Raw genomic sequence first — 24,196 nt, 5'->3', positions numbered from 1 at the left:
TAGCAAATGCTTGAAACTGGAAATACACATTTTGATTCAAATGTCTTAGAAGCAAATTACACAACTTATTAGAAAGGATAAGGGGATCCACCTCCAACTTTCAAGAGAGCATTTTTTTTTCTATCAGAAAAAATAGTTTAAATTTTTAAGGTCCCACTCTCTATGTATCTATCAAATTTAAACCCATTCAGAAAACTAACCTTCTGTTTTATGAAATTGTTTTATCCTGTGTAGGAATAAAATCCAAAGTTTAAAAATTTCTCAATAGTGGTCATTTTAGGTTTAAATAAAAAAGTAAAGTTCTTTTCCGGTCTCTCTTCGTTCTCATTCTTTTTTTTTTTCCATAGAACAAGCAAGATATTTGACTTATATGACAAAAGCCTCTTCAAAAAGTTGCCAACATTCACATCTTTACATTTTCTTAAGAACATTTCCAGGCAATTCTAATTACATTTTGGCTCACAAAATGGCATAACCAAAACGGATACGTATGAGAGAGACAAAAGGGAAAACCCATGAGTTTTGTTATTCAAAATACTGAAACTAGCCTTATTTCAGATGATTACAATGTATGTAACAGTTTTCGGTATAAATACTTTTTAATTACCTCATCATGAACTTTCTAGAATATCTATTTTTAATTGTGAAAGTCATAGTCTTTGTGCCTCGCTGTTAGATATACCCTAAGCATATTTGGCCTAATGGGTGGTCTCATTCTTTAGGTTCTACCCCTAGTATATATGGTAATCAAGGACCACACAAGGGACATTATGAATCCACTACTTTCCCTGCAGAGATCACAACAACAAAAATATCTCCACAGCCAAGGTCGGCCCAGGTACCAGGTGGGTTTTTGAAGTCACACGTTTTAATAGTTTACAGAATTATATTAATATGAACTGAAGTAGGAGATGAATATGTAGGTCAATTACAGTTGTTCAGGCTTTATTCTCAACCAGGTGACATTCAGCATTCTCACTAGTAGTCTAAAAAATGGAGCTTATTGTAATTCGTATAATTTTCCAGCAATACAAGATGAGAGGAATCAAGCATTTGGAGAATGGGATTAATATCCAAATAAACTTTATAAATTGATATAAAATCAGGCAAAATTCAGTAAAGATATAAGCAAAGAAGCCAAAACCATGATACAACTGCAAAAGAATGCAAATATGTTCTGGAACATTAACAATTTTTAAAACAGAGAAAGTAATTATCCCACTCTACTTAGGCCTAAAATATCCAGAGCTGAAGCTCTGTGTTCAGTTCAAGGCATTACATTAATCACATATTAAAAAAAAGAACCCAAAACCTGAAGAAGATCACAAAGAAAATTTTGAAAAGGGAACCCTTGAAGCACCTTTGGAAGAACTCATTATTTTCAGTGAAAGTCGAAGGAAGATTTGAGAATAGTATGCTGCACAAAGAATGGTTATTAGTTTTTCCCTGTGGAGTAATCATACTTAGCTACCTAGAAGTAGTAATTTGCTTCAAATGAAATGTAGGAGACTTGTTAAACAATAGAGATTTATTTCAATCAAACAGAACAGCTCTTAGGAGACGATCTTTATAACCATAGTACAGCAAAAAGAACAGGCTACAGCAGAGGTGGTGAAATCCCCTTTACTAAAAAGGAAATCTACTTTACTTCTTACTGACCCAGTTTCACTGCAGTTAAATGTAGCTGATACGCTCTCTTAGGTTCCCTCCTAATTTTGTATTTAGAAATATTTTTATATATAATAATAATATTTTCTTCTAGAATTTACCTCATAGTTACCCCTTAAAGTAAGATTTTATTTGGGGGGGGGGGGGGAGGGGGGTGGGTGAGGAGGAGGTAAGAGAAATGAACATTTCACTCTACACAAAAGCCATCCTGCTTTTGTGCCTGGGATTGAAGGTGTATCATTGCTAAGCCTTTTCTTTTGCTCTTGGAGTAAATCTGTGATACGGCTTATCTTCACCTATGCTCACTGAAGTACAGTGCTTGTAGGTGTTAATAGTGAAGGGGTATATCATCTGAGTTGGCATCATAGATGAATGATGAAAATATATTGGATTTGCACAGAAGCAGTTTGTCAAATGAACAAATGTTCATGCAAGCTAGGGGAAAAAGGCTGAAGTTTAAAGAACATAACAAAAGCTTGTGTTACAGATCCACAGAATGGTTTGGGTCAGAAGGGACCTTAAAGATTATATATATCAAACCCTGTGCCATGAGCAGTTCTTGCCATGGGTGGTTCTTGCAGTTCTGCAAAATGGCAAAACGGCAAAACTACATGAGATACTAACACGCTCTCCTTCTCTCCCTCAACTCTGCCCACAGAATGGCTGATTGTAGTTGCTTCCCTTGTGGCACTTGCATTGATTCTTGCAGTGTGTATTGCTGTCAACAGTCGGAGAAGGTAAGGTAGCCCCTTTACTTTTTCAGAACACACTGCCTTCCTGTTTTCTTCATTGAGAGGCTTCAAACCTTCACAAAAGAGCCAAGTAGCATAAAGCAGGAAATAGCTTCTTCTGCAAAGCTCTGTGACTTAGGGTGTGAGGGCCCAGGCCACTGTGTATCTCACAGGTCACACATCATCCTTCACACTTAGGTGGAACCACACAAAGTCAGTACCTGTGTAAAACACTTGGTCTTTACTTGTAGATGGAAACTAACTGTATATAGATCACAGAGAATTAATTATTCTCTAGTCATTACTTCTTAATAGGAAAATCCCATCCACTGAGAGTGAAAACTGTGAGACAGACACAGCAGCAACCACAGGATAAGCAGAGTATAATCCTCCACCATTAGCAGTGTTGTCTATGTACAAAGCGAAGGGCTGCATTAGACAATAGCTGTCACAGGATTAAATTGTTCCTTCCAAACAAAAGGCAGTATCACAGCTGGCAGTCACAGAGACATAAAGCAGAGCACTCGATAGCTTTACAGATTTATTTCACTTTACAGGTGAAAAAACTGAGGAATAGAAAGTTACAATGACCTGTGCAAAGTTAGCCATGAAGTTTGAAAATACTCGGAAGGATAAGCTCTAATGTTTGTCACTCACTCTTCTCTGGGGGCTGTTCTGAGGTTACTTCTCAATTATCCTGAACAGGTTTTTTTGCATCTTGAATGTTAAAGTTGAACCCTTTAACAGAGTATCTGTTTTCTATTTGAATGCAGAATTTGAACTAATGAATAGTATGTATATTATGTACTGCATAATATGTGGAGGTATTTGCTCAGGAAGCAGTGAGCAAATTTATTCCTAGTCTGCTCGTTGCAGGAAAGCACATGTTCATGCTTCTGTAACAGTGTCAAGGTCCTCCAAAGCGTGACATGGGAGCTCGAATAAATCACTGCCATTGTGGTGAGGGAGCAACCCAGGCAGTCCCTGCTCATAATGCAGAAGGCTTCTATGAGACAAAATATTGCAAACAAAATGCCAAATTGTCAGACAGAGAAAACTGATTATAGTTTTGCTGAAGCCAGTACTGAGATGCCACCTGCTATGTTTGGCACATGACTGTTATCTATGATATCAGTGCTTCTCTGACAGTATTATTAAAGACCTGTTGAAATGAGAAAGCTGTCAAGCATATAGGGAGACAGAAAACTCTACAACTTTCTTTCAGTGAAGTGATTTTGGAGTTACATGGACTGAACTGCATGGCTTATTGATTTATATGTTACTCTGTTGTGCCTTTAAAAGTGGAGACTGCCATTGTTTTCTGCCTTTTAACCCAGAATCACCATAGGAGCAAACAGGGCCACTATAGCTAATTACAGATTGCATCTGACAAGAAATTAAACAATCTCAGCGCTGTAAATTATGCCCTATGCACTGTTAATGGAAAACATATCTTTTACTTAGAGCTTCCATGCAGCTGACAATGAGTTGCAAAGAGAAAAAGTGGAGTGGATGTGTTCACATGTATGCATATGAATGCATGAATTAGACCCTAGTAATAGGTATTAATCAGTGTGAGGAAATATTTGAAGCTAGAGTGTAATCTGGTATGAAAAAAGGGTTTTGTTTTGTTTGTTTTTTTTTTTTTCTTCCCAATTCTAGTAGGATCCAAATGCTAACATGAACAAGTCAAGAATCCTTTCCATACGCTCTCTGGTAATGCATTTCAAATTCATAGACGAGTAGTTACTGCGCCATCAGTGTACTGCACATGAATGCCAGCTAATCCGAAACACATGAGTGCGTGTGTGTGTGTTTATTCAAAGCGACATACCAAGTTTATTGGGCAGCTCTGTAGCAAGTGTAACTTTAAAAGTGCAGTAGTTATTTCTTACCTTAATTTCATAAAGAACTACGCTGTTGATAGCAGTAAGAGTGGTAATCTCTATTTCCTTGCTGTTGACAAGCTTCCAGGCCTGACATGTTAATACAAAGAAGGGAAAAGTTACCTTGTATAGTGAGAGCTTAATCCAAATTTATGGCTATCTCAAGAACTTGAGCATTTTCAAAGGTGTGGTCTGAAGTCTAGATTTAGAATGACCCCGTGGGTCATTCTTATAGTGGGGTATATACGAAGTTCATAAATGTGGATATGTCTAAAGGATAGAAAATCTTTTCTAATTGCCAGTAATGAATGTTATTCCTATCTGTAGTAATGGTAGATACAAATCAAATAAGTTAGCTCCTGCCAAATTTTTTGCATATCATGGTGGATGCTTTCAAAAATGAAATATGCAATATGGAGGAACTTTACACTTAGTATTGTGTTCAGTCCACACTGACAGACACAGGTTTCATTTCCAAACATCTTCTCATAAATACTGACTTTCATTTTTTAACTTATTTCTGTTAATCTCCATTAAGAGTACTTCTTTTTATTTCTTTCTAGATGTGGGCAGAAGAAAAAGCTGGTGATTAACAATGGCAAAGGGGCAGTGGAGGACAGGAAGACAAGTGGATTAAATGGAGATGCCAGCAAATTACAAGAAATGGTGCACTTGGTTCATAAAGAACAGTCAAATGACCAAACAGGAGCATGTGATGAATTCCTGACGGTTAATGAAACACAAAATCACCAGGAGCTTGACATGAACAGTGGTGTGTAATGGTACCAAGTTGCTGAGTAGATCAGAGCTGGGGAAATTACAATTGATCACATGGAACTTGGACATGAATTCAGAGATGCACTGTGCTACTGATTGATGTGTTTTGAACATAATTAAGTTTTATTCATTTTTAATCAGTTTAAAATTGTCTGAGTTAAAAAAATTACATTTGCTTCCTGAAAAAAGCCCCCAAGATTTTTCAGTTCCCAGTTCCTGCACAGAGTTTATGTCATTGTTCCCCAGATGGAGGGTCTTCACTGTGCAGAGGTACACAAGTGTCCAGTCCCTCCATCTTACAGGCATTTAAAGTTACTAAACTTGCCATGGTACAAGAGTAAGTAAAGAACAAATGTTAACAGCAAATATCAAGTTTTATACCAAAAAGTCCTTCTATACAATGTCTAAACCATAGGAATCCTTCAGAAATGCCTTCCAGCCAGGAAGAGCAGTGGGCGCATTCAGAACATAAACAAAAAGTGACATTTTATGATGATTTATGGCTGGGTCTGCAATGAGGAAAACCCAGAAGGACAGAATCTATTTATCTCTCTTCTAAATGTCTATGGCCATAGAGCAAGTGCTCTCAGGAGGTGGAATACGCAGATGAAAACATGAGAGAATACATAATAAACTTTTGTATTTTATTATCCTAACAATCTGTACAGTTATCCTTGAGTTTTTCAAGGATTCATTGATCTTCTTCCTCCCTTCTTCATTGGTCACAGTTTGTGCATGTTTTCAATGAGTCTGTTAGGACAATGAATAAAACAGAATGACCCCAGCTCTATCACACATGCACAAATCAAGCTATTGAAGATCGTTAGGGAAGATGACAGTATTTATTCCTGAAGAATAGGTCTACATCTTCTTCTGCTGTTTTACTTAGGAGATGCTGAGCCTTGTAAAACTTGTTTCCCCTGTAACTATTATGTTACACTAGTTTGCTGGGATTTTAAAAGTTGCCTTTTTATGATCTTGCTCAGTTTGTCTGAATTCTATTTCATCCATGGTTTTCCCTCTGCTTTTTAAAGATACCAAAAGAAACATTACTTGCTTATTGGTACCAGAAGTTCAAATTCAACAGAAAACATCAAAGAAAATAAAAGGAAACTCTCCTAGCCATGTAATATAGTTAAGTAACTGCAGCTGCATTGTTATATGCTTTTGTTTGTCCTTATGTGTCTGTTATGTAAAGTATTTGTATTAAGCTATGATGCTGTGCATTATATTTGTATGAGTTGTCAGAAAGAAAATTATTTACTGCCAGTAAATAAGAATAAAACAAGTACCATTTTTAAGAAAGTGTATTGGAACAGAGGGAGAATGATAACTTCTAATAGGGCTGCCTCTAGAAAATGCAAGTAAAAACCGTCCACGGTAATTGCAACCAGCGGTCTGTGTCGGTTTTAGCAGGGCTGGTCAGATGTTCCTGTTCCCTGACCACAGTATCCGTCTTCGAAAATGTTCTGCTAAGGCATGTTATTTTATGTTCTCTGTCTAAAGCAATTTAGAAGGCAAGCATTCAGCTGGCTAAATACTAGCGTTAGCTAGCAATTATCTTTACTAGAATATAAAGCACAAGACTGTTGATCATATTCCTCACTCACATCTCTCCAGCATTTTCCCATGCGTTTCATTGAGTTGCTCAGTGCCTTAGTATCTGCAGGCAGATCTCAGGGGCAGTTTATGCCTGAGCAAACATCCCAAGACAACGTGTGACTTTAAAGTACACATAGGATGGTTTTGGACTTTATGTAGGTCAACATATTTCACCTACGTACAGTCACACAGCTCATGGTCCAAGCTAATGGGGTCAATGTGATTTTACATCAGTACTTGTGGTCCACTGTAAAACTTCTCAGTTCTTTCACATGTTTTCATACTGAATTGTGTAGTGGGAAGTTTGTTGACTCTGTGCATTGATTTTTTTTTATTTCCTGAAATGTTTTTAAGCAAGCTTTTCTATTTGTCATTATAAGTCAAAATGATCTTTCGAAGGCTGTGTTTAAACTGGTGTTAGGTACTCATTTCACTAAGTATGGAGATCCAGAATAAGAATTATTCCTTTCTTTAAATCCTAATTGAATATAGGTCTCAATCAAAAGGAGAGATTTCATTGTCTTGAAGGCTATCTTTTTCTTTATAAAAGAGAAAAGAAAGATGTGGCATGTATTTTGTCTCCCTGTTCAGATGTTTAATGGTGAAATCCACAAACTCCTTTCTAATTTATCTAACGTTCATTGGCTATAAATACATGGACAACACTGGTTGGCTTCTTTTTATATTTTTAAATAGGAGATGCTCAAGTTGTCTTTACAGAGGCAATGCCGTTATTCTATATATGCTGATTCTTTTTAGATTATCATCTGATTCATGTGTAAATCTTTCATTATAGTTTCAAAACTAGATGTGTAAAATAGTACCTATTTTTATTAATCTTGGTTTTATTATTTGAGGGGTTGTTTGTTGTGTGTATGTGTTTTTTTTTATAGAGAGCACTTGATATGTTTGCATATTTATTTAATAGATTAATCAGAATGAAAGAAATATCTTCTCTAAATTGTAACTAGAAATAGTATTGCTAAAACCACATTGAACTGTAAAATAAGCTTCCAAAAATAAACTTGATTCCACATTGAGGGTAAAAGGTAAGACTGGAGTTATTAGTGGGAGAGACCAGGCTGCACCCAGAACGGACACTGTGATCAACTTGTGTTACTCCTTTGTCTTGAACAGTTTTGAACAAATATAATCCAGACCACCCTTCACTGAAATACTGTCTAAAGCAGTAAGCAGAATAAAAAGTGGGATTGTATCTATCATGAGAATGTAATATTTTCATCTAACAACACAGGGTGTGTTTTTCACCTGCATTTTGTTGATGATCTTACAAGGAATGTTTGATTAAAGCAAAGAAAGGACATGCAGCTGTCATGTCTACCTGTGTGGTTGTTTTAAACCCTTTCCACAACATCAGTTCCACAACTTATATTTCTGCACAATGTTTTACATGGGATAGGAATGGATAGGAAGGATGACTTTATGTGTCCTTTGGCAACTACAGCAACATCTTCTGTTTTACGTAGTTTGAAGCAAGTTGCCTGGAATATTATTAGGAGTCAATTGCCAAGCGTCTCTTTAGAACACAGAAACAACGCTCGGCAGGTACAGAGGTCAGTAAATCATTCTGGTTAGGGCTGGTCCTAATTACTTTTTCCATGGAATTCAAGAAAAAATTAAATCCTCGGACAACTGTGTTCTGCCTCAGCATACACAGACACCAGAATATTTTGTAAGCAGATAGTTAATCTGTTTATTTTATATACTATATTAGGCCACTAGCCAATAGTTATTTCTTAGCCTTATTAAACAGTCCAAGGTTCTGAGTTCCCTGGTTGCAAGAGATTTCATTAGCCAAATACAAACCCTTTCGATAAACACAGGTGCTGACTAGTTTTCCTCCACAGAGCAGAAAAGGACAAAAAGGTGGGCAGGAAAAGCACAGTGCTGGGCTGTTACTTTGGGTGCAGTTTCAGCTGTGTGGGAGTGGTTACAAAGGGGAGATTTAGATTATATATAGGAAGAAATTGTTCCCCGTGTGGGTGGTGAGGGCCTGGCAGAGGTTGCCCAAAGAAGCTGTGGCTGCCCCATCCCTGGCAGTGTTCAAGGCCAGGTTGGACGGGGCTTGGAGCAACCTGGTCTGGTGGATGGTGTCTTTGCCCATGGAAGAACTGGATGAGCTTAAAGGTGCCTTTCAACTCAAGCTGTTCTGTGATCCTGTGATTCTGTGAAAACTCTTGTTCCTTATGGGGGAGCAAGAATTGTGCAAAGGTGTTTTGGAGGTGGGAGCTCCAGAGGACTGGGGGCAGAGGGAGGACAGAGATGCTGAGAGAACAAGTAAAGGGAAAGTGAAATTTCTGTGCTATTACTGGGAAAGTCCCTTCAACACCCCCAGGACTTTGGTACTTGAAAGTTTCACAGCTCTGAGAAGGAAAAAAGAATTGGCCTTTTCCTGTGAACTCCCCCACCTCCAAGTCTACATTCCCCCGCCTCTACATTGCCCACCTCATTTTGAACCATTTTCCCATGGTAGCTTATTTCTCATTATTACTATGCTGTGCTGCATGTGGCATCCACCAACACCACGCTGAGGGCAAGTAGCTGTGACGATGAGAAATGGGAGGCAAAGAGCAAATCTAGCAAAGATGAGTAACAGTGTCTTTTGTACAGCACACTGTACTTTTTGTCTTCCCCATCTCACCCATTTGGAGTAAGGTTAGCAGCGTCAAGGTTTCAAGAATATTTATCTTCTTGCTCATCTTCCTGTTTTTAAAGGACCAGACTGACATGGATCTTCACATAGGTCAAACATGTGGCTGCACAGTGTTTTTGCAAAGTTTGAATTGAAGAAATGAACCCATCATCAAGGAACCTTTCCTGACCTCAAAGGACCTGATTTTTGTTAGAGTGCAAGTAAAGCAGAGGCAGTGGAAGCTTTATGTATGCCTTACACACATCCTTCTTTCAATTTTGTCTGCATGCTTCCAGCAAGCGTTACAAAGGTTTTGCCAGACTGACAGCTTCAAGAAGCATCAAACATTTTATTAAACCTGCTTACTCGACAGAAAGAGGGATTTGGATGAACAAGTGGATGGATAAAATCCATTTTCATATATTCTCTACCAGACAAATTTGTGCATTGAACGCTGATGAGAATGTCACTAGTTTGGTGTTTTCCTTGAGGAGAAAAAAAGAAAAATAATGATCTTTGGATCAAAACAAGTCCACAAATGAGAAGATGGCCATTTATGTTTTCAGAAATAGGCATAGTTTAAGCTAGTTTTAATATCCCAAACAGGAGATCTAACCATGTAAAACTACTTTTTGGTGGGGGGGGGGAAGATTCACCATGCACAGTTCATGTTATAACCTGCCCTTTATACTAAAATGAAATACTTAAAAAAATTTATTTCCCATTGGCAAAAAATGTCTGTAAATTTACAGTAAAACAGGATTTGTCAAGTCAAATAGAACCTGGCATAAATTTAAGTGCATCTATTGGAAAACCCCCAAGCATTTTTTAGAATATTAGGGAAAAGTCTCAGTTGGCTGCCTTGTAAGTGATGCCAAAGGCACAGCTGAAGTTAAGGCTGTGTAGGCTGGCAGTGGGAAATCAGCATATGGCTCATAGGCAGTGGAGGCTCTGTACATCAAACAGGTTCCAGGTCTGCTAAGTTTGGGCCTGAAGTCCTTCAGACTCTCAGAGCAACCCAGGACAGAGGAGGATGCAACAAGTCATATTCCACCTCTTTCCCAGAGCCTGTAAGTTTTGTAACTGAAAGCCTTGCCTCAGGCAATTGTGTTAGGGTGAGGACAGCTTTAGTGCCCATATGCTAGTTCTGTGTTGCAGCGTATAAATGGTGTGGTTACAGCAGAATTTTAGCTTTAAATCTAAATTTACTTGCAGTCAGCGGCTTTTGGCACCATGTACTGAAAAGGCTTTTTTTTTATGTTTGGTGTTTTTTATTTCCCCTGGGTTAATCTGGTGGAAAAAAAGTTTAGATCATTTTCAGTGACCACATTTCATCACACGAATCAGGACCCCACGCTTTCATTTTACCCAGAGCAGACAGTAACAAACTGGGTATGTTCTGCAGTGATTGGGTGTTAAGTGTGAGTTTCTATTCATCACTTTTTATCAACTTACTTTTTTTATAATAAGCATCTGTTTCGGGGCTGCTGCTGCTGCAGATTGCTGGCAGCACCCTCACCGGAGCCAGCTCAGAGAGACTGCTTTCAGCATCTTTCAGCCTGAGCCTGTAAGATCAATTTTCTAGGCTGAGCTGAGCCCTGCATCCAAGGCAGAATGATCTCAGCTGACAACAGCACAGCAAGGGAGAGAAAAGTCTTCAGGTGGGTTCTCTGGACTACAGCTGTCAATGATACAAGCCTCACAGCAAAAAGTATGTTGGGTTCATTTCACTTTTTGGATCTACAAATGATTCACTGTTTTGGCTTTGTTTAGGCACTGTCAATGTATGTCTAAATGCTGCCTGTCTAGCTGTACCCTAGTGTGCCAGTACGTGGGGTTTGTTTTACTGTAAAACTGTCTTATAGTCATCCAGCCAATTAAGGATGTTTTGTTTTGCAGCAGTAGGTCATTAGACTCACCAGTGGATACAAGTTTATAGTTACTGGGTACTTCCCTGAAGCTCCCTTGTGGTTCATTTTCTAGTTAATGTTTCTTTCATTCATCAAAAGAAAGTCTGAAATGAACTCTAAGTAAGGATGCTTGCTTGTTCAGCAAGGGACTTAGAAACCAAACTTAACTTTCGTTCAAAAGGGTGACTCACCTGTGTGCAGAGGGCAGGTCTAAAGCCTACATCCCAGTAAAAAATGGGAGAAGCCAGGTGCAGAGATGGGCCAGAGGGTCAGCCTGCTGCTGATTAACTGCAAAGGTATGGATCCTCCTCAGGGAGCCTTTTTTAAAGCAATCTTCACTCGTATGGAGTACTGCCTTCAAAAAACATTGTTGAAAAGTAAGCTAATAAAGCCTACCTCATCCTCACTTGAATTTAGATAATACTGGTGAGTTGGGTGAAAGTGGGATAACTTTAGAATGAATTTCCTACCCCAGTTCCTCTTCTTTCCCCTTCACAGAGTTGGGAGTCACTTGTCTTTCTCACTTGCATGTCTCCACATCAGTATTTCACAAGACACCTCTTGTGATGGAATCATGATGCACCTTTGGGCACCCCCGTAAAGCGCCACCTAAACAGAGGTAGATCAGTCTGACGAATCAGTATGGCAAACATATTTTTTGTTCAGTCACAAGTGACGGTGAATAGCATTACACTGTGAAAGACAGACCCTAGGTTGCTTTTCTAAATACTAGTCCTTGTATTACAGAGGCACCACAGACAGCGTGTAGGCTCATTCCTCTGGATCCCATCACTGTGAGATGCAGTGGGTTTGTAATTTATCTGTCTACGCAGACACATTCTGCTTATTGCCACAGAACCTGCCTGCCTTTCTAACTGCCACAACCGCAAGAACTGATCTTGCATGCAATCTTGTTTCCTTCCTGGCCTGCTGCAGCAGAACAGCACTTCTGTTGCGTGCTACCCATGTGAGACAGCAGACAGCGTAAGGATTTGCTGCAAATTACTGGGTGTCATTTTTAATGTTTTCCTTCTAAAGCAGTGTAAGTTGGGGCCACCTGTTTCTTTCATGTCCTTGTCCTGTTTACATTTACTATCTAATACAAAGGAGAAGACTGTTTAAGGTTTAGCAGCCCTGAAGTGTCCTCTTAGGTTTTTTTTTCATGCCTGAGAAGGGCTATAGAAATATCTTTTAAGATGGGTCAGTGATTCATGACTCAGTGTCATTTATAGAACCTTCTAGCAGGTGCTATAAGATTGCCAGGTTGGACGGGGCTTAGAGCAACGTGGTATAGTAAAGGGTGTCCCTGCCTGTGGCAGGGGGTTGGAACTGGGTGAGCCTTAAGGTCCCTTCCAACCCAAACCATTTGTGATTCTATGCTTTCCTGTAGGGAGGGATGCACTCCATATACGAAGACACTCCTGAAATCATCTTTTTTCCTAAGGCTGAGGACATGATAAAACAGGGACATATGAGGGACTTGCAAGAGTTTAGAGAATCAGTCTTTGGTGTGTGTATTTCCAAACGGGACAACGTGATATAATTGCAGAATTGGCTTCTGCATGGATTGGGGGTTTTCTTAGGTCACTGCAGAAATATTGATTAAAAAAAGAAATAAACATAAGTCACAGCGTTGAGCCTTTCATTTCAAAGTTTTTGACATGATGTGTGGCAAAAGAATAGCCACCTTTTAAGGAGGGAATTTGAATGTAAAACACGAGTGATGTGGAATCCTAAGCGCAACCAACTTCATCAGGGAATTTTACGTCAGCAGTGTGCATTTATCAGCAATACTTGTTGATGAGGCCAGATGAGGATGTTTCCGGGGTCTCAGGTTTATCTTTAGCCCAAAGATCTTCCTAGGACTTGGTCTGTTACTGACTCAGAGGGCAGATCGCCAGCTGAAGCGCTGCCAAAGCCACTTCCTGCCGCGCCTGCATTTTCTTTGGAAACTACTGAAGCAGTGCTGGCTTTGGTTAGATTAGTAAGAACTAAGCCCAGGGCTGTGCAGACTGTTAAACCTCACAGCCCGGGTTTCAGTTATGTGTCTTGATCACACAACGGTAGATATGCTATTTCCATCTGAGCATAAATGTCAGAGCTTCCTCTCCATACTTACCAACTGCCAGTGCTGTGGACCATGGTTCACTCCATGAGCATCTCTAAATGCATGTATTAAATAAGAGTTGAATTCTCTACAAAGTGCTCCAGGGGTTCAGCTACAGGTTTTATTTTTAATTTTTTTTTTTTTTGAAAGGCTATGAGATTTATTTTTTTAGCATCCAGGGTAGGGAAGTAAGTTTCTAAAGCAACAGCAGCCATGGCATTGTATCATCCTACTCTTCTAACATCTCTTCCCACTTCTCTAGACTTCATCGCCAAGAACTGTAGTTAGTGCATCCTGGCCTTTGTGGTAAATGATCTCAGTTGCAGCCAGCACCCTGGACTATTTAGAGGATACAGTGGTGAGGGGTGAGATTTCTAACACTTTGGCAGTCAGACACATCCTCCACCCTGCCTGTAGCTTTCAGAACTAGCAGCCTCTCACATTGGACTGCTTTATCTAAACCCAAAGCACACCCATACTGAGGCCAGGCTGACACTAAAACTCACAGATATAAAAGCCATGAAAATTATGAATCGACATTTATTGATATGTACAGAAGAGGTACAACACTTAGTGAAATATTATATTCATGACTATTTCCAGTATAGAAAGAATGTCTAGTTTGTTTTATACATGTAAGTTACAGAAATCAGTTCACACCATAAGAAAGCATTAAAAGCAAATGACTACCAATTGTTGAACTAAAAAAATCAGACTCAGTCTATGAGGCATTCGAGCTACAATTTACAAGAACAGAGCCCAGAGTTGGGAGAAATTTTATCATCTGTGTTCAAGATTCTGTGATTCAATACAGATTTCATCCTTCGGTGACAAGTTTCAGTTTCTGGTTGTTCAAAGAATGGCAAATACAGAGTTTCTGGAAGAGCAGGAACGAAAATCAAGTGCTATATTTCTGTCGCTATATTAATTATCAGAATGATAGAGTTCCTGCAGAAAAGACTGTTTTTAGAAAATAGTGTACTTCTGTAGTGGTGAGAGGAAAGAAAAGCTGATAAAAACCATGTAACTGCTTTCAAGATCTTCTAGTATTAGTTGCAAATGATTACTGGTAGTGGCTTTATCTCCAATTGTCTTCCACTACTTAAACACTATAATAATACTACTATCAAAATGAAATTCATATGCGTAGGTATGTGGGCATCTTACAGTAAGTTTTCAAAATTTCAGTACTTTTTCCACCTTTTTCTTTGTGAAAATGTCCTTGATAAAAGCTGCTTATAGCAGCTAGTCAAAACTATGGTATCTTACCAAATCAAATAACTTACACTCAAAAGAAGGATGATTTTGTTTTTCCTCTTACACTGACAGAAAATGTAAGGGGTTTCATTGTTGTAAATAGAGAATATCAATGCAAATGAGAACATAACTGGTACTAAAACATCTGAATGATTTGTATGGATGCTAAATACAATCAAGACAATTTTTGTGCTGCGTAATAGCTTAGGAAAAGATATTATGCTGAAATTATCTTTGTTCATTTTTTCTAAATTCAGTGTTTTCTTTGTAATAACAACATCATCTTGTTATTAACAGCTAGCAAAATAGCAATTTTCCCCTACAGTAAAAGAATTGAAACATAGGCTTTAACTATTATCACCTTACTCATACTCCCTGTGCCTTTTATTTCCTGTGATGTAAAGAAGTTGTGCAATGGTTGGACTTGATGATCTTAAGGGTCTTTTCCAACCTAAATAACTCTTATGATAATTTTAAAATAAACTCCACTGTAGATAGTGTACAGCATGCAATTTCAATGGGGAACTTTTTGAGTGTAAGGAAAAGACCAACCTTACTGTTTTTCCTTTTCATTCTTTTGACATGAAACACCAGAAAACATTCCAGCTCATAACTGGTCACTTTTAAGAGGGGACAAGGGATAATGAATAGGCAGTACATAGTATGGCAGTGTATTATTCATACTGAAGCACCATAATGTGATGGTTCATCAAGCGGGATGCTTCAACAAGCAGGATGCTTCCTGTGCTTTGGGGCCTAATTTTATCTCTTTCCACTCACAGAGGATGATTATGAGATTGAGGCCCAGGATATCTAGGGATGAACCAGCTTCTTCTTGCTGTCCCAAGCTCTTTCAGAACCACCAGAAAAGTCTTGTTTTTTCTCACATATCTGAACTGTAGCCCTGATTTCAGAAATTTTTTGCCACAGACTATATCCTTCATATGTCTGTTTTATGATCAGACATACTTTTTGTGACTAGCAAACAGGCCTGTACAACAATCACAGTAACTTGAGAAGCATTTAACTTTGCATTTCATTTCCAAATAATTATTAATACACTTTTTATCAATGAGAGAAACAGTGCACTTTTTGTCTACAAGTGTATCCATCTTTCACAGAGGGTGCTCCTGCCAAGGGAATGAAGCAGAGGTTCCTACTCTGACCCCTCAGGCACTCTGGAGAGAACAGGCAGCCCCATGCAGCCTTTTCCTGTCCCAGCCAGGTGACTGCACTTGATTTCCTGGCATGTGTAGGCAAGGAGGACCTGGAAGCGACTCAGAGGGATCCTGTGATGCCATGATGTGACTAAGGGCTGAACAGCGCACAGAGTCAAAAGCAGCCAGGGCATCCTGCAGGAATGTAGTTAATTTGATTTCCCCTTATTCACTGTGCCAATTTAAACAGTGACTTACTTAACTTATGGTGATAAAGAGTCCCTACATTTCAAGCAAACAAGAATAAAACAAAACAAAAACTAATCATTCTAGGTAAACACTAATTCTTACTGATGTCATAACAACTACATTCACAAGGCAGTAAATCTATGCTGCGAACACTTTCACTCACTGCCAGGGAACTACACGCATGCAGATACTAACACGTACCACACTGGTTAGATAGCTGAAAACTAAAAATAACATTTTTACCGTAAGTTGGCTGCATACATGATTCTGAATGTTATCAGAACAGGATACTCCATAATAGACAGATAAAGCAGTCACTAAGCAGTGGAAACTAATCAACTGAATGGCCAAAAGGAAACAAACACAGATATAAATGCCAAACAGAAAGTAGAACAGGATTTTAAAAGACAGTCTAATTTTCTACTATGACTCAACACACAGAAACCAATTACATGAAATTAGAGCACTGCTATACATACTGTATACACCATTTCACTGAAATTACATGTCGATAGCTACATTATCTACACTAAGTGCAGAGAGGCACTGGACATCATGCTTCAACAAAATGTCAAAACTGGTATTAATAAAGTTTTACAACTATTAGTAACTCAGAACTATTCTACCTGCAGTTCCTATTAAGATAATACCTGGTACATCTGATTCAAAGTACAAGAAAGAGAGTAAAACACAAGGATATATCAACACACTTCCTACATATATATCTACTATGAATTTAGACTCCAAAACCTCAGCAGAATAACATGGCCCCAGGGATTTCTGAATAGTTGAAGACATACCCAGTATAAGTCACACTGGGGCAGCAGTAATTTCTATTCGATGTTTGCTTTGTTTTAAATGACAGTCAAGGAGCTAGTAGGCCATAAAAGATTTTTAGTGATATAATTGTTATGAATATTTATATTAATTTATTTTATTCATCTAAACCCAGTTCTTTTTTAATTAATTAGAAATTATTATAGACACAGCCTTAATGTCAGCAGGTATTTGCCTAATGGGAACAGGTGACCATAATAGAGAAGCAACTGCCACTTGCCCTGGCCAAAAGATATAGTGGTTGTTCTCTTTAAAATACATGAGAAAGCAGGAGGTATTTGCTCAGATGCTACCCAGTTAAACTGGTCCCAAAGTGGTGATGTTGGTCCTTTTCAAGAAGGCAAAGGTTGGTGGCCAAATCATGAGCTCTTTCCACAGGCTGAACTCATATACAATGTACTGTAGCAAGATAGACTGGGTACCTGATAACATATTTTTTGTTTATGCAGATCTCCAGTTTTCTTTAGCTGTATTCTGAGTCAGCCAATTATATGTGATCACCTCCTAAGAAGGAATTGCAAGATTTGGCAAAGGTAACACCAGGAAAAATGACAAAAATGAGGGATGATTGCCCAAAACAGTTAATCTAGAAGATTGTTCAGATTACTACAACATTGTTCTGTAATGAACTGCAGCATTAAAGGACATCTTAGGCTGACAGCTGGGCTTGCTCAGCCTGGAAAAGAGAAGGCTCTGGGGAGACCTTAGCGCAGCTCCCAGTGCCTAAGAGAATCAGGAAAGCTGGAGGGGCGCTTTTTACAGGGGCCTGTAGTGACAGGACAAGGGGGAATGGCTTTAACCTGACATTTAAAGGAGACATTTAGATGAGATCTTAGGCAGCTGTTCTTCCCTGTGAGGGTGGTGAGGCCCTGGCACAGGTTGCCCAGAGCAGCTGTGGCTGCCCCACCCCTGGCAGTGTTCAAGGCCAGGTTGGACGGGGCTTGGAGCAACCTGGTCTAGTGGAAGGTGTCCCTGCCCGTGGCAGGGGGTTGGAACTGGATGAGCTTTAAAGTCCCTTCCAACCCAAACCAGTCTGTGATTGTATGATTCTATGATCTTGAAATTCCTATTTGCTTTTTGCATTTTGTGCTTTGTTTATAATTCATTACTAAACATAACACAAAAACATTTCACCCATCCTAAATGTTATAAGAAAACTGTTTTTTCTCCTAAAGTACAAATTGCCTATAAAGGATTATCCCTTACCTTATATGGGTATATAGAAAATCTTCTAAGAAAATATTAGTGTGTCTGTAAAGTACAGATACTAAGTAATTTAGTTCAGTCTACACTGTAGTTTCCAGAGAACAAGTACAAACTCCTAAAACCTGTATTAATAACTAGATCAATATTGAGCATATCATATTTAACAATATAAATATATACGCAGCTTTTTCCGATGCATTCTACAAGTGAGAGTTCACACCAGATCCTAGGAATTGTGACATATTTAAGAAAGAAGCAAGATATGTTGGATGGAAGTGTATGCAATTGTCTTTAAGAAGGAAGGTCAACCTGTAGTCCTCATGAACTCACAAGCCCATACAAACATCAAAATGGAAATGCTACAATCTACAGTACTGACTGCAAAATCAATTTGTAAACACAGTTTGCATCCAGTCTTTGAAAAACTGTAGGACAAAAAAAAATATAAAAGAATGATATAAAAATCCCTGTGAAATATCCTATTTATGTACAAAGCAATATACAGGCACCTGACAATCCAGGTTGTGTGATGCTGCCTATAATGGTTTCCCTTCATGTAATGCTGTGTGCCACAGAGCATCATTAATAACAATTTAAGGACTCCCAAATTTTGGTGATTCATACTAGAGGGATTGGACACTCTGGCATTGATTGGCATCAGCTCCACAGCAGATGCAGTTGGATGTGAAAGGGGATCAAATTTGAGTGAAATGAGAAATCTCGCAAGTCTTTTTGCCTCCCCAAATCCTGCACTTACTTAGCCTGTTGGTTATCTCCATCCTGAACTAGTAGAGACTGAACTAGTAGTTCAGTGGCTCAATCACGTGTTCTCGTTTTTTCAGTGTTTGAAGCCTGGGTTTTCCACAAAACTCATAATTGCAAGTGCACAAACACCTTCTCCATTAAGATTTGTGTCAATCCCACATTGAAGTCACTAGATCTCACCCAGGCAGGTGAAAATGTCTCTGGAAAGGTGGGCACATGCAAGGGATGTTTCCTCAGAGCCTTGTGCCAGGGAGCTCGCTCAAACAAGATGTAAAAGAATTATCATCACCTGGGCATCAGCAGTGGTTTGACTCATTCATAGCAGCAGATTTCAATTTAACTTCCAACATGATCAGGAGGAAAAAATGAGGGAGACACCCATTGTACAGACAGTACTCAGTCTGGGGGACCACAGAGAGACAAGCCCTAGTGCCTATGTGGGGAGAAAGGTCATCAATATGATTGGAGGGAAGAAAATAACTCATCTTCCCAAGAGTGCAGGAAAAGGAGTTTCTACATAGTCATATATGGTGAATTATTGCCAAGGCGAATTGTCCCAGTGGACTATACACCTATCATAATAACTACTATGAAAAATACCTTAAACGTGGCCTTTGAAGTAACAGTAAAAAAATCAAGGATAGTCCTCTGGCTCATAACAGGATAATATTACAGTACAGTTTTATAAAGTGCCCTTCCTTATCCTTCTGTAAATTAATTCAAATGCATCAATAAAAATAGATAATGGAACTTCATGAAATGAGAGATAGTTACATCTTTATATTTCCACAAAAGGATTTTTTTGAGCCCAGTACTAAAGATAAAGCCGATTGCAGAAGTGTATGTCAGAGGTGAGGTTTAATACTGCCTATGGTTTGGGGGATTTGTGCGATTGCTGCTTTGTTGCCACAACGGGGCTGCAACAACACAAGCAAAAGCAAGGAAACAAGAAAATCCAGGCAGTTGTCAGAATAAATCTGTTCAAACACTGTCACTGCAGTTTCTCGACAAGCAGTCTGCTCTTCTGAGTATCTATTGCTGGGAGACTTGAGTCTAGGAGTGATGGAAAACAAATCAGAAATCTATACTATATTCTTTAAAGTGGCACAAAGTTTGGAATTCCATGTGCTTTGAGAAAGAAACGGAGATCCACTGTATCTCCCGGAAGAAATGCAAAAACCCTTTATTTTTGTGCTGAGTTTTAAACTCATTGCTGGACTTGTAGCATAGAAACAATCAGACAAAAAAGCAGCATCTTGACAGAAATCTTTTGGATGTGATAATCAACGTGATTATAAATAGCAGACAAAGACTATTCCCTGGGATGGGATTGTGAAATGTCTTATAACTTAACGGAGCCAGGAAGTGACTTGACCTTTCCTGGAAGCCCATGACTCCCATAGATTTCAGTGGGGTTTTCATGTAGTAAGAGCATTGAAGACACAGGTTTTACTTCAACAAACACAGTTTTTCAAAGACATACCGAGTTTCTACGCCAATTCAGACGGAAAGAGCACGTCCCATAATATGGTTCAAATGGCTTATCTTTAACTATTTGAAGCGTCTTCATCTTTCTTACAATGCTGGTGCAGCCTTTGTCTTTTAAGGGAAGCAATGGAGAAATAAATTCACGAACAAAGTGCTCCATCACTTTCATAGTTTCAATGTTCAGTGTGCTTTAGTTTCAGCGGACAGATGCCAACTTAGCTCCCGCAGTAAATGCAGACAGCAAATGCATAAGCATGTACTTAATTAAGCATGCAATTAACTGAGTCTTTGCCTAGTCTAGACTTATCCATACGCCAGTGTGCTGTCAGCAAGCCAAAGGGCAAAGGATATTGCAGTTGCACAGACAACAGGGGAGGGGAGGAAAGGGGGCAGAGCAGCAAACGAGACGAATGTGCGAAGAAATGTATATCTGTTTAGGAACTACACAGAAAACAGGTCACTATCCATCCACTGTGCTTTTCCTTTAACTTTGCTAGCACTGTGAACAAATGCAAAAGGTTTTCCAGATCCAAATTAGTGCATCCACACTCCTAGCGAAGGTAAAAAGAGACTGGCCAGTAACCAGCATGGTCTGCTGGAATGTGAGCCTTGTATTAGCTGAGGTGGCCAGCCCCTGTGTTATTTTCTGTTTGTTTAGTTAAGTAGCAACCCGGCCCCTTGTGGAATGAGCAAATCAAGAAATGCAAGCCAAGAGTGAGTTACATTTTCCCAGAGAAATGGATAGCTTTTTGATGGTTAAATACAGTGCTGAACCAGAGTAACACTATATTAATCATTCCATCAGGCTAAAAGCAGAAGAGTATACCAAAACCAACATTTCTTATTCTCCCACATCCACATTTAAATAGAGAAATACCATCACAATTATCTTTTGAAACATCCCTGAGTTCCTGTATCTACAGAGTTACTATTTTAAAATCACAGTCAGCTATTCTAGTCCTATCAAAAGACCCAGATTTATTCTCCCTTATGTGGGTGGGGTCTCTCTAATATCGTGACTTCCTCCCCTAGTCTCCATCCAAAGAAGCGTTCTTCAAAGGACAATCTGTCCCAAGTGGATAAGTGTAAGCATATTCTAAGTCTTTCTTCATATGCAATTTTGTGGAGCTGCCGAGTCACATGTTGCTGGCATTCCTGTTTGTTTCCAACTGCTAAACAGTTTCAAATGACAGCTAAAAGTATATGGGCCAGTTTTCTAAAGCTACTTGCAAGGCAAGAAATCAGAGTCACTGCTCCTAAGAAACTGCTTCAGTGAAGAGGATGGAAACTCATCTCTTAATGGGAAGCCGTGCTGTGAAACCTCTCAAGAATACTGGATATAAACCGGAGTAAACACTGTGTGTTATTCTTGAATATAACTATGACTCAAGCCACAGCAAATTTCACTTGATGTGAGCCAGCACCCTCAGAGTAGGTAACATTTTAGAGCACCTACGCACCATCCCAGGCACATTTCTGGCACATAACACAATAGTAAAAATGTCTTTTAATGCAAATTGTGAGAAGCAGCAGCATCCAGCTCTATAGGTTAACTCTGGATATGCCAATACTAAGGAGTGCAGAAATGAGAAGGCAACCTGCCTACCAGTTCTCTGAATATCCTACAATTTTATCCCTCACAAAAAAAAAAAAAAAGAAAAAGCTTAAGATGCTTCAGGAGGCCCCTGGAAAAGGTCTCCACATCTAATGCGTGTTGAAGACCTAGAGAATTCACAGTGGTTCAATATTTGTGAAATTATATAGGCCATTTTGCTTAGGATTGTACCTCTGCCATGCAGATGAGGACAAAATACAATGGCAAGAAAAATACTTCACAACAACAAGTGCTTAAATGAGGGATACTCTGGAAATGGACTTGATCTTGCACATCATTAATCAATCATACGAGTAGCCTGGGCTGGCTAAGGTCTGTGTGCATTTTTGGGGATACTTATATGAATGCAGATGAGCAAAAAGCATATTATGTTTATATTTTAATAGCTTCTACATAGCCAAATACCGCTCTACAGTTAAAGATATTATTCCTGTTTAAACCCATGACAGGTCTGAGCATAGACACTGAATGGCCTATTTCCGTAAACGTTTCAACTGTGTTTTCTACCATTTTTAAGTTCACGCTCATGTTTTGATTCTTTTTGAGAACCTCTGAGAGCTTTCCCCAAAACTGCACAAAAACTTGTTCTGTGGGTGGAGCCCCCCAAGGCCACATGGCTCAGCTTTGCTATAGAACATAGTGTAATGGCATTCATCAGTGTCTAAAAATTGCTGAGTATTAACAAGCACCTTTAAAAACATTTCACAGGGTGATTATTGTGACTGTAATTTCTTCTGACCAGATGAATCAGCTATACTATGCTGACAAACACCACCTCGTTAATTCAAATGCCGTGTGCTCTAAAAACATTTCTCTGACATTAGAGAGTTACATGAACTGTTACTCTGAAAAAGAGAGAGATGTCTATTCAGTGTACTGGACTAATCCTGAAATTCTGCTTTATTCTTCATTCAGTCCTAACTCTGGCCAAATTCTATTAAACACATATGGAATTTGCCTTAGCAATGAATTCAGGATTTAGCCATTCTCTGAAATACGACATATATTTGAAAGATGGCTTTCAATTCATCCTAGATGTCACTGATGATCACATTCAAAACCTCCCAGTTTCTTAGAGTAATGGATCCAGAATTTGCTTATAGCTCATTATCAAGCACCCAATCATGACATCCACGAGCAGTCTTAGTAGTACCTTACTTGACTAGTCCTGTCCACATGAGGAATCCCTCTGACATCAGTGGAGTAGGCTGAATAGTAAGGTGCTACCTGCTTTGATTAAAAATGGAATAACTGAGCCCATGGTATTCTGGATTTTGTACATCAGGCATAGATTTAGTAAAGGAACTACTACCCCTCCAATAATACTGCCTTGTATTGCATGATGCATTGTGGTCAAAAGGCAGCACAGCCCCATCATAAAATAAAGGCTGCACCTGCCCTGGGACAGCTGATAAAAAAAAACCATCACGTGCACATACAAATCTAAGGTCTTGTCTTGATGCTAAGTATTAGCTATACAGATCTAACAAAATGTCTGTGATACTTTACTGACTTCTATACACTAATCTTGCCCCTGGATCTAGGTTCAGTTTAAAGTACAACTAGACATAAAAATACAGTGCTTGTTGTTATTAAAACAAACAGAAATCTTTATGAAGATTTTCAAAAGATATTTTATCCATACTGTGCTAAATAGATCAGGTATGCCACAAGAGTCACCAAAACACTTGAAGGCTTATGTGGTGTTATGTTTCTCCTGTATGTGTGACCCTGAGTCCCTATAGTGAACTGTACTGGCACTTTGATCTTCCCATTTTGCAGCATTGACATTCTCCGTGTCTTGAATGAAAGGGGAGGCGGGTGAGAGCACATTGCATTGCATGGAGTGTTCTCCAGCTGCATCATCCAAACAGTAACCCAAGGGAGACAGATGGTTATGGATCATTGCTTGGCAAAGACACTACAATGACCTGATGAGATCTTTCCTAAGTTTCAGTTAAGAAATTAAGTAAGCTGAAACTGTAGATGTTAAATAGAAAAAAAAAAAGAGAAATCTTCTTGGTTCATGGTATCTTTTGTCAGAAGACAGCTTCAGGGCTTATTAAAGATGGAGCTAGAAATCTCTTCCTTCAGTTTTCACGCTTCCAAGGCTCTTCTTCGACAATACTGAAGTCTGCAGATTTGCCATTGGTTGCCAGTGTTACCTGCAAGTAATTATCATCAACAACTGACTTAAAAGCCAAGGCACTTTGACAAGTCATGAGTTTTACATGGAAGATCACGATATTTACAGTAATTACATACACCATGACTTATTAGATATGTAA

At 38.9% G+C, this 24,196-nt stretch overlaps 2 protein-coding genes across 8 annotated transcripts in view; one reads left to right on the top strand and one right to left on the bottom strand.

Moving 5' to 3' along the window:
• The window catches only part of CD44 (CD44 molecule (Indian blood group)), a 59,447-nt gene extending 51,455 nt beyond the window's left edge, over positions 1-7,992 (top strand). For all 6 annotated transcript variants that reach the window (XM_061462853.1, XM_061462856.1, XM_061462854.1 and 3 more), the window contains 3 exons: positions 723-845; positions 2,327-2,405; positions 4,849-7,992. In XM_061462853.1, the coding sequence (XP_061318837.1) occupies positions 723-845; positions 2,327-2,405; positions 4,849-5,065 (419 nt within the window). In that variant the 3' untranslated portion in view covers positions 5,066-7,992. The remainder of the gene's footprint in view (positions 1-722; positions 846-2,326; positions 2,406-4,848) is intronic.
• Positions 7,993-20,708: 12,716 nt separating this feature from the next.
• Positions 20,709-24,196, bottom strand: part of SLC1A2 (solute carrier family 1 member 2) — an 82,588-nt gene continuing 79,100 nt past the window's right edge. For both annotated transcript variants that reach the window (XM_061462860.1, XM_061462859.1), the window contains exon 11: positions 20,709-24,073. In XM_061462860.1, coding sequence (XP_061318844.1) covers positions 23,999-24,073 — 75 coding nt within the window. In that variant the 3' untranslated portion in view covers positions 20,709-23,998. The remainder of the gene's footprint in view (positions 24,074-24,196) is intronic.

Source organism: Pezoporus flaviventris, unplaced genomic scaffold (genome assembly GCF_033815535.1).
Source record: "Pezoporus flaviventris isolate CSIRO_AGI_PZ_B2104156 unplaced genomic scaffold, CSIRO_AGI_Pfla_v1 ptg000036l, whole genome shotgun sequence".
NCBI classification, from domain to species: Eukaryota; Metazoa; Chordata; class Aves; order Psittaciformes; family Psittacidae; genus Pezoporus; species Pezoporus flaviventris.
The sequence above is the reverse complement of the archived record's forward strand: the minus strand, read 5'-3'. Positions and strand labels throughout refer to the sequence as shown.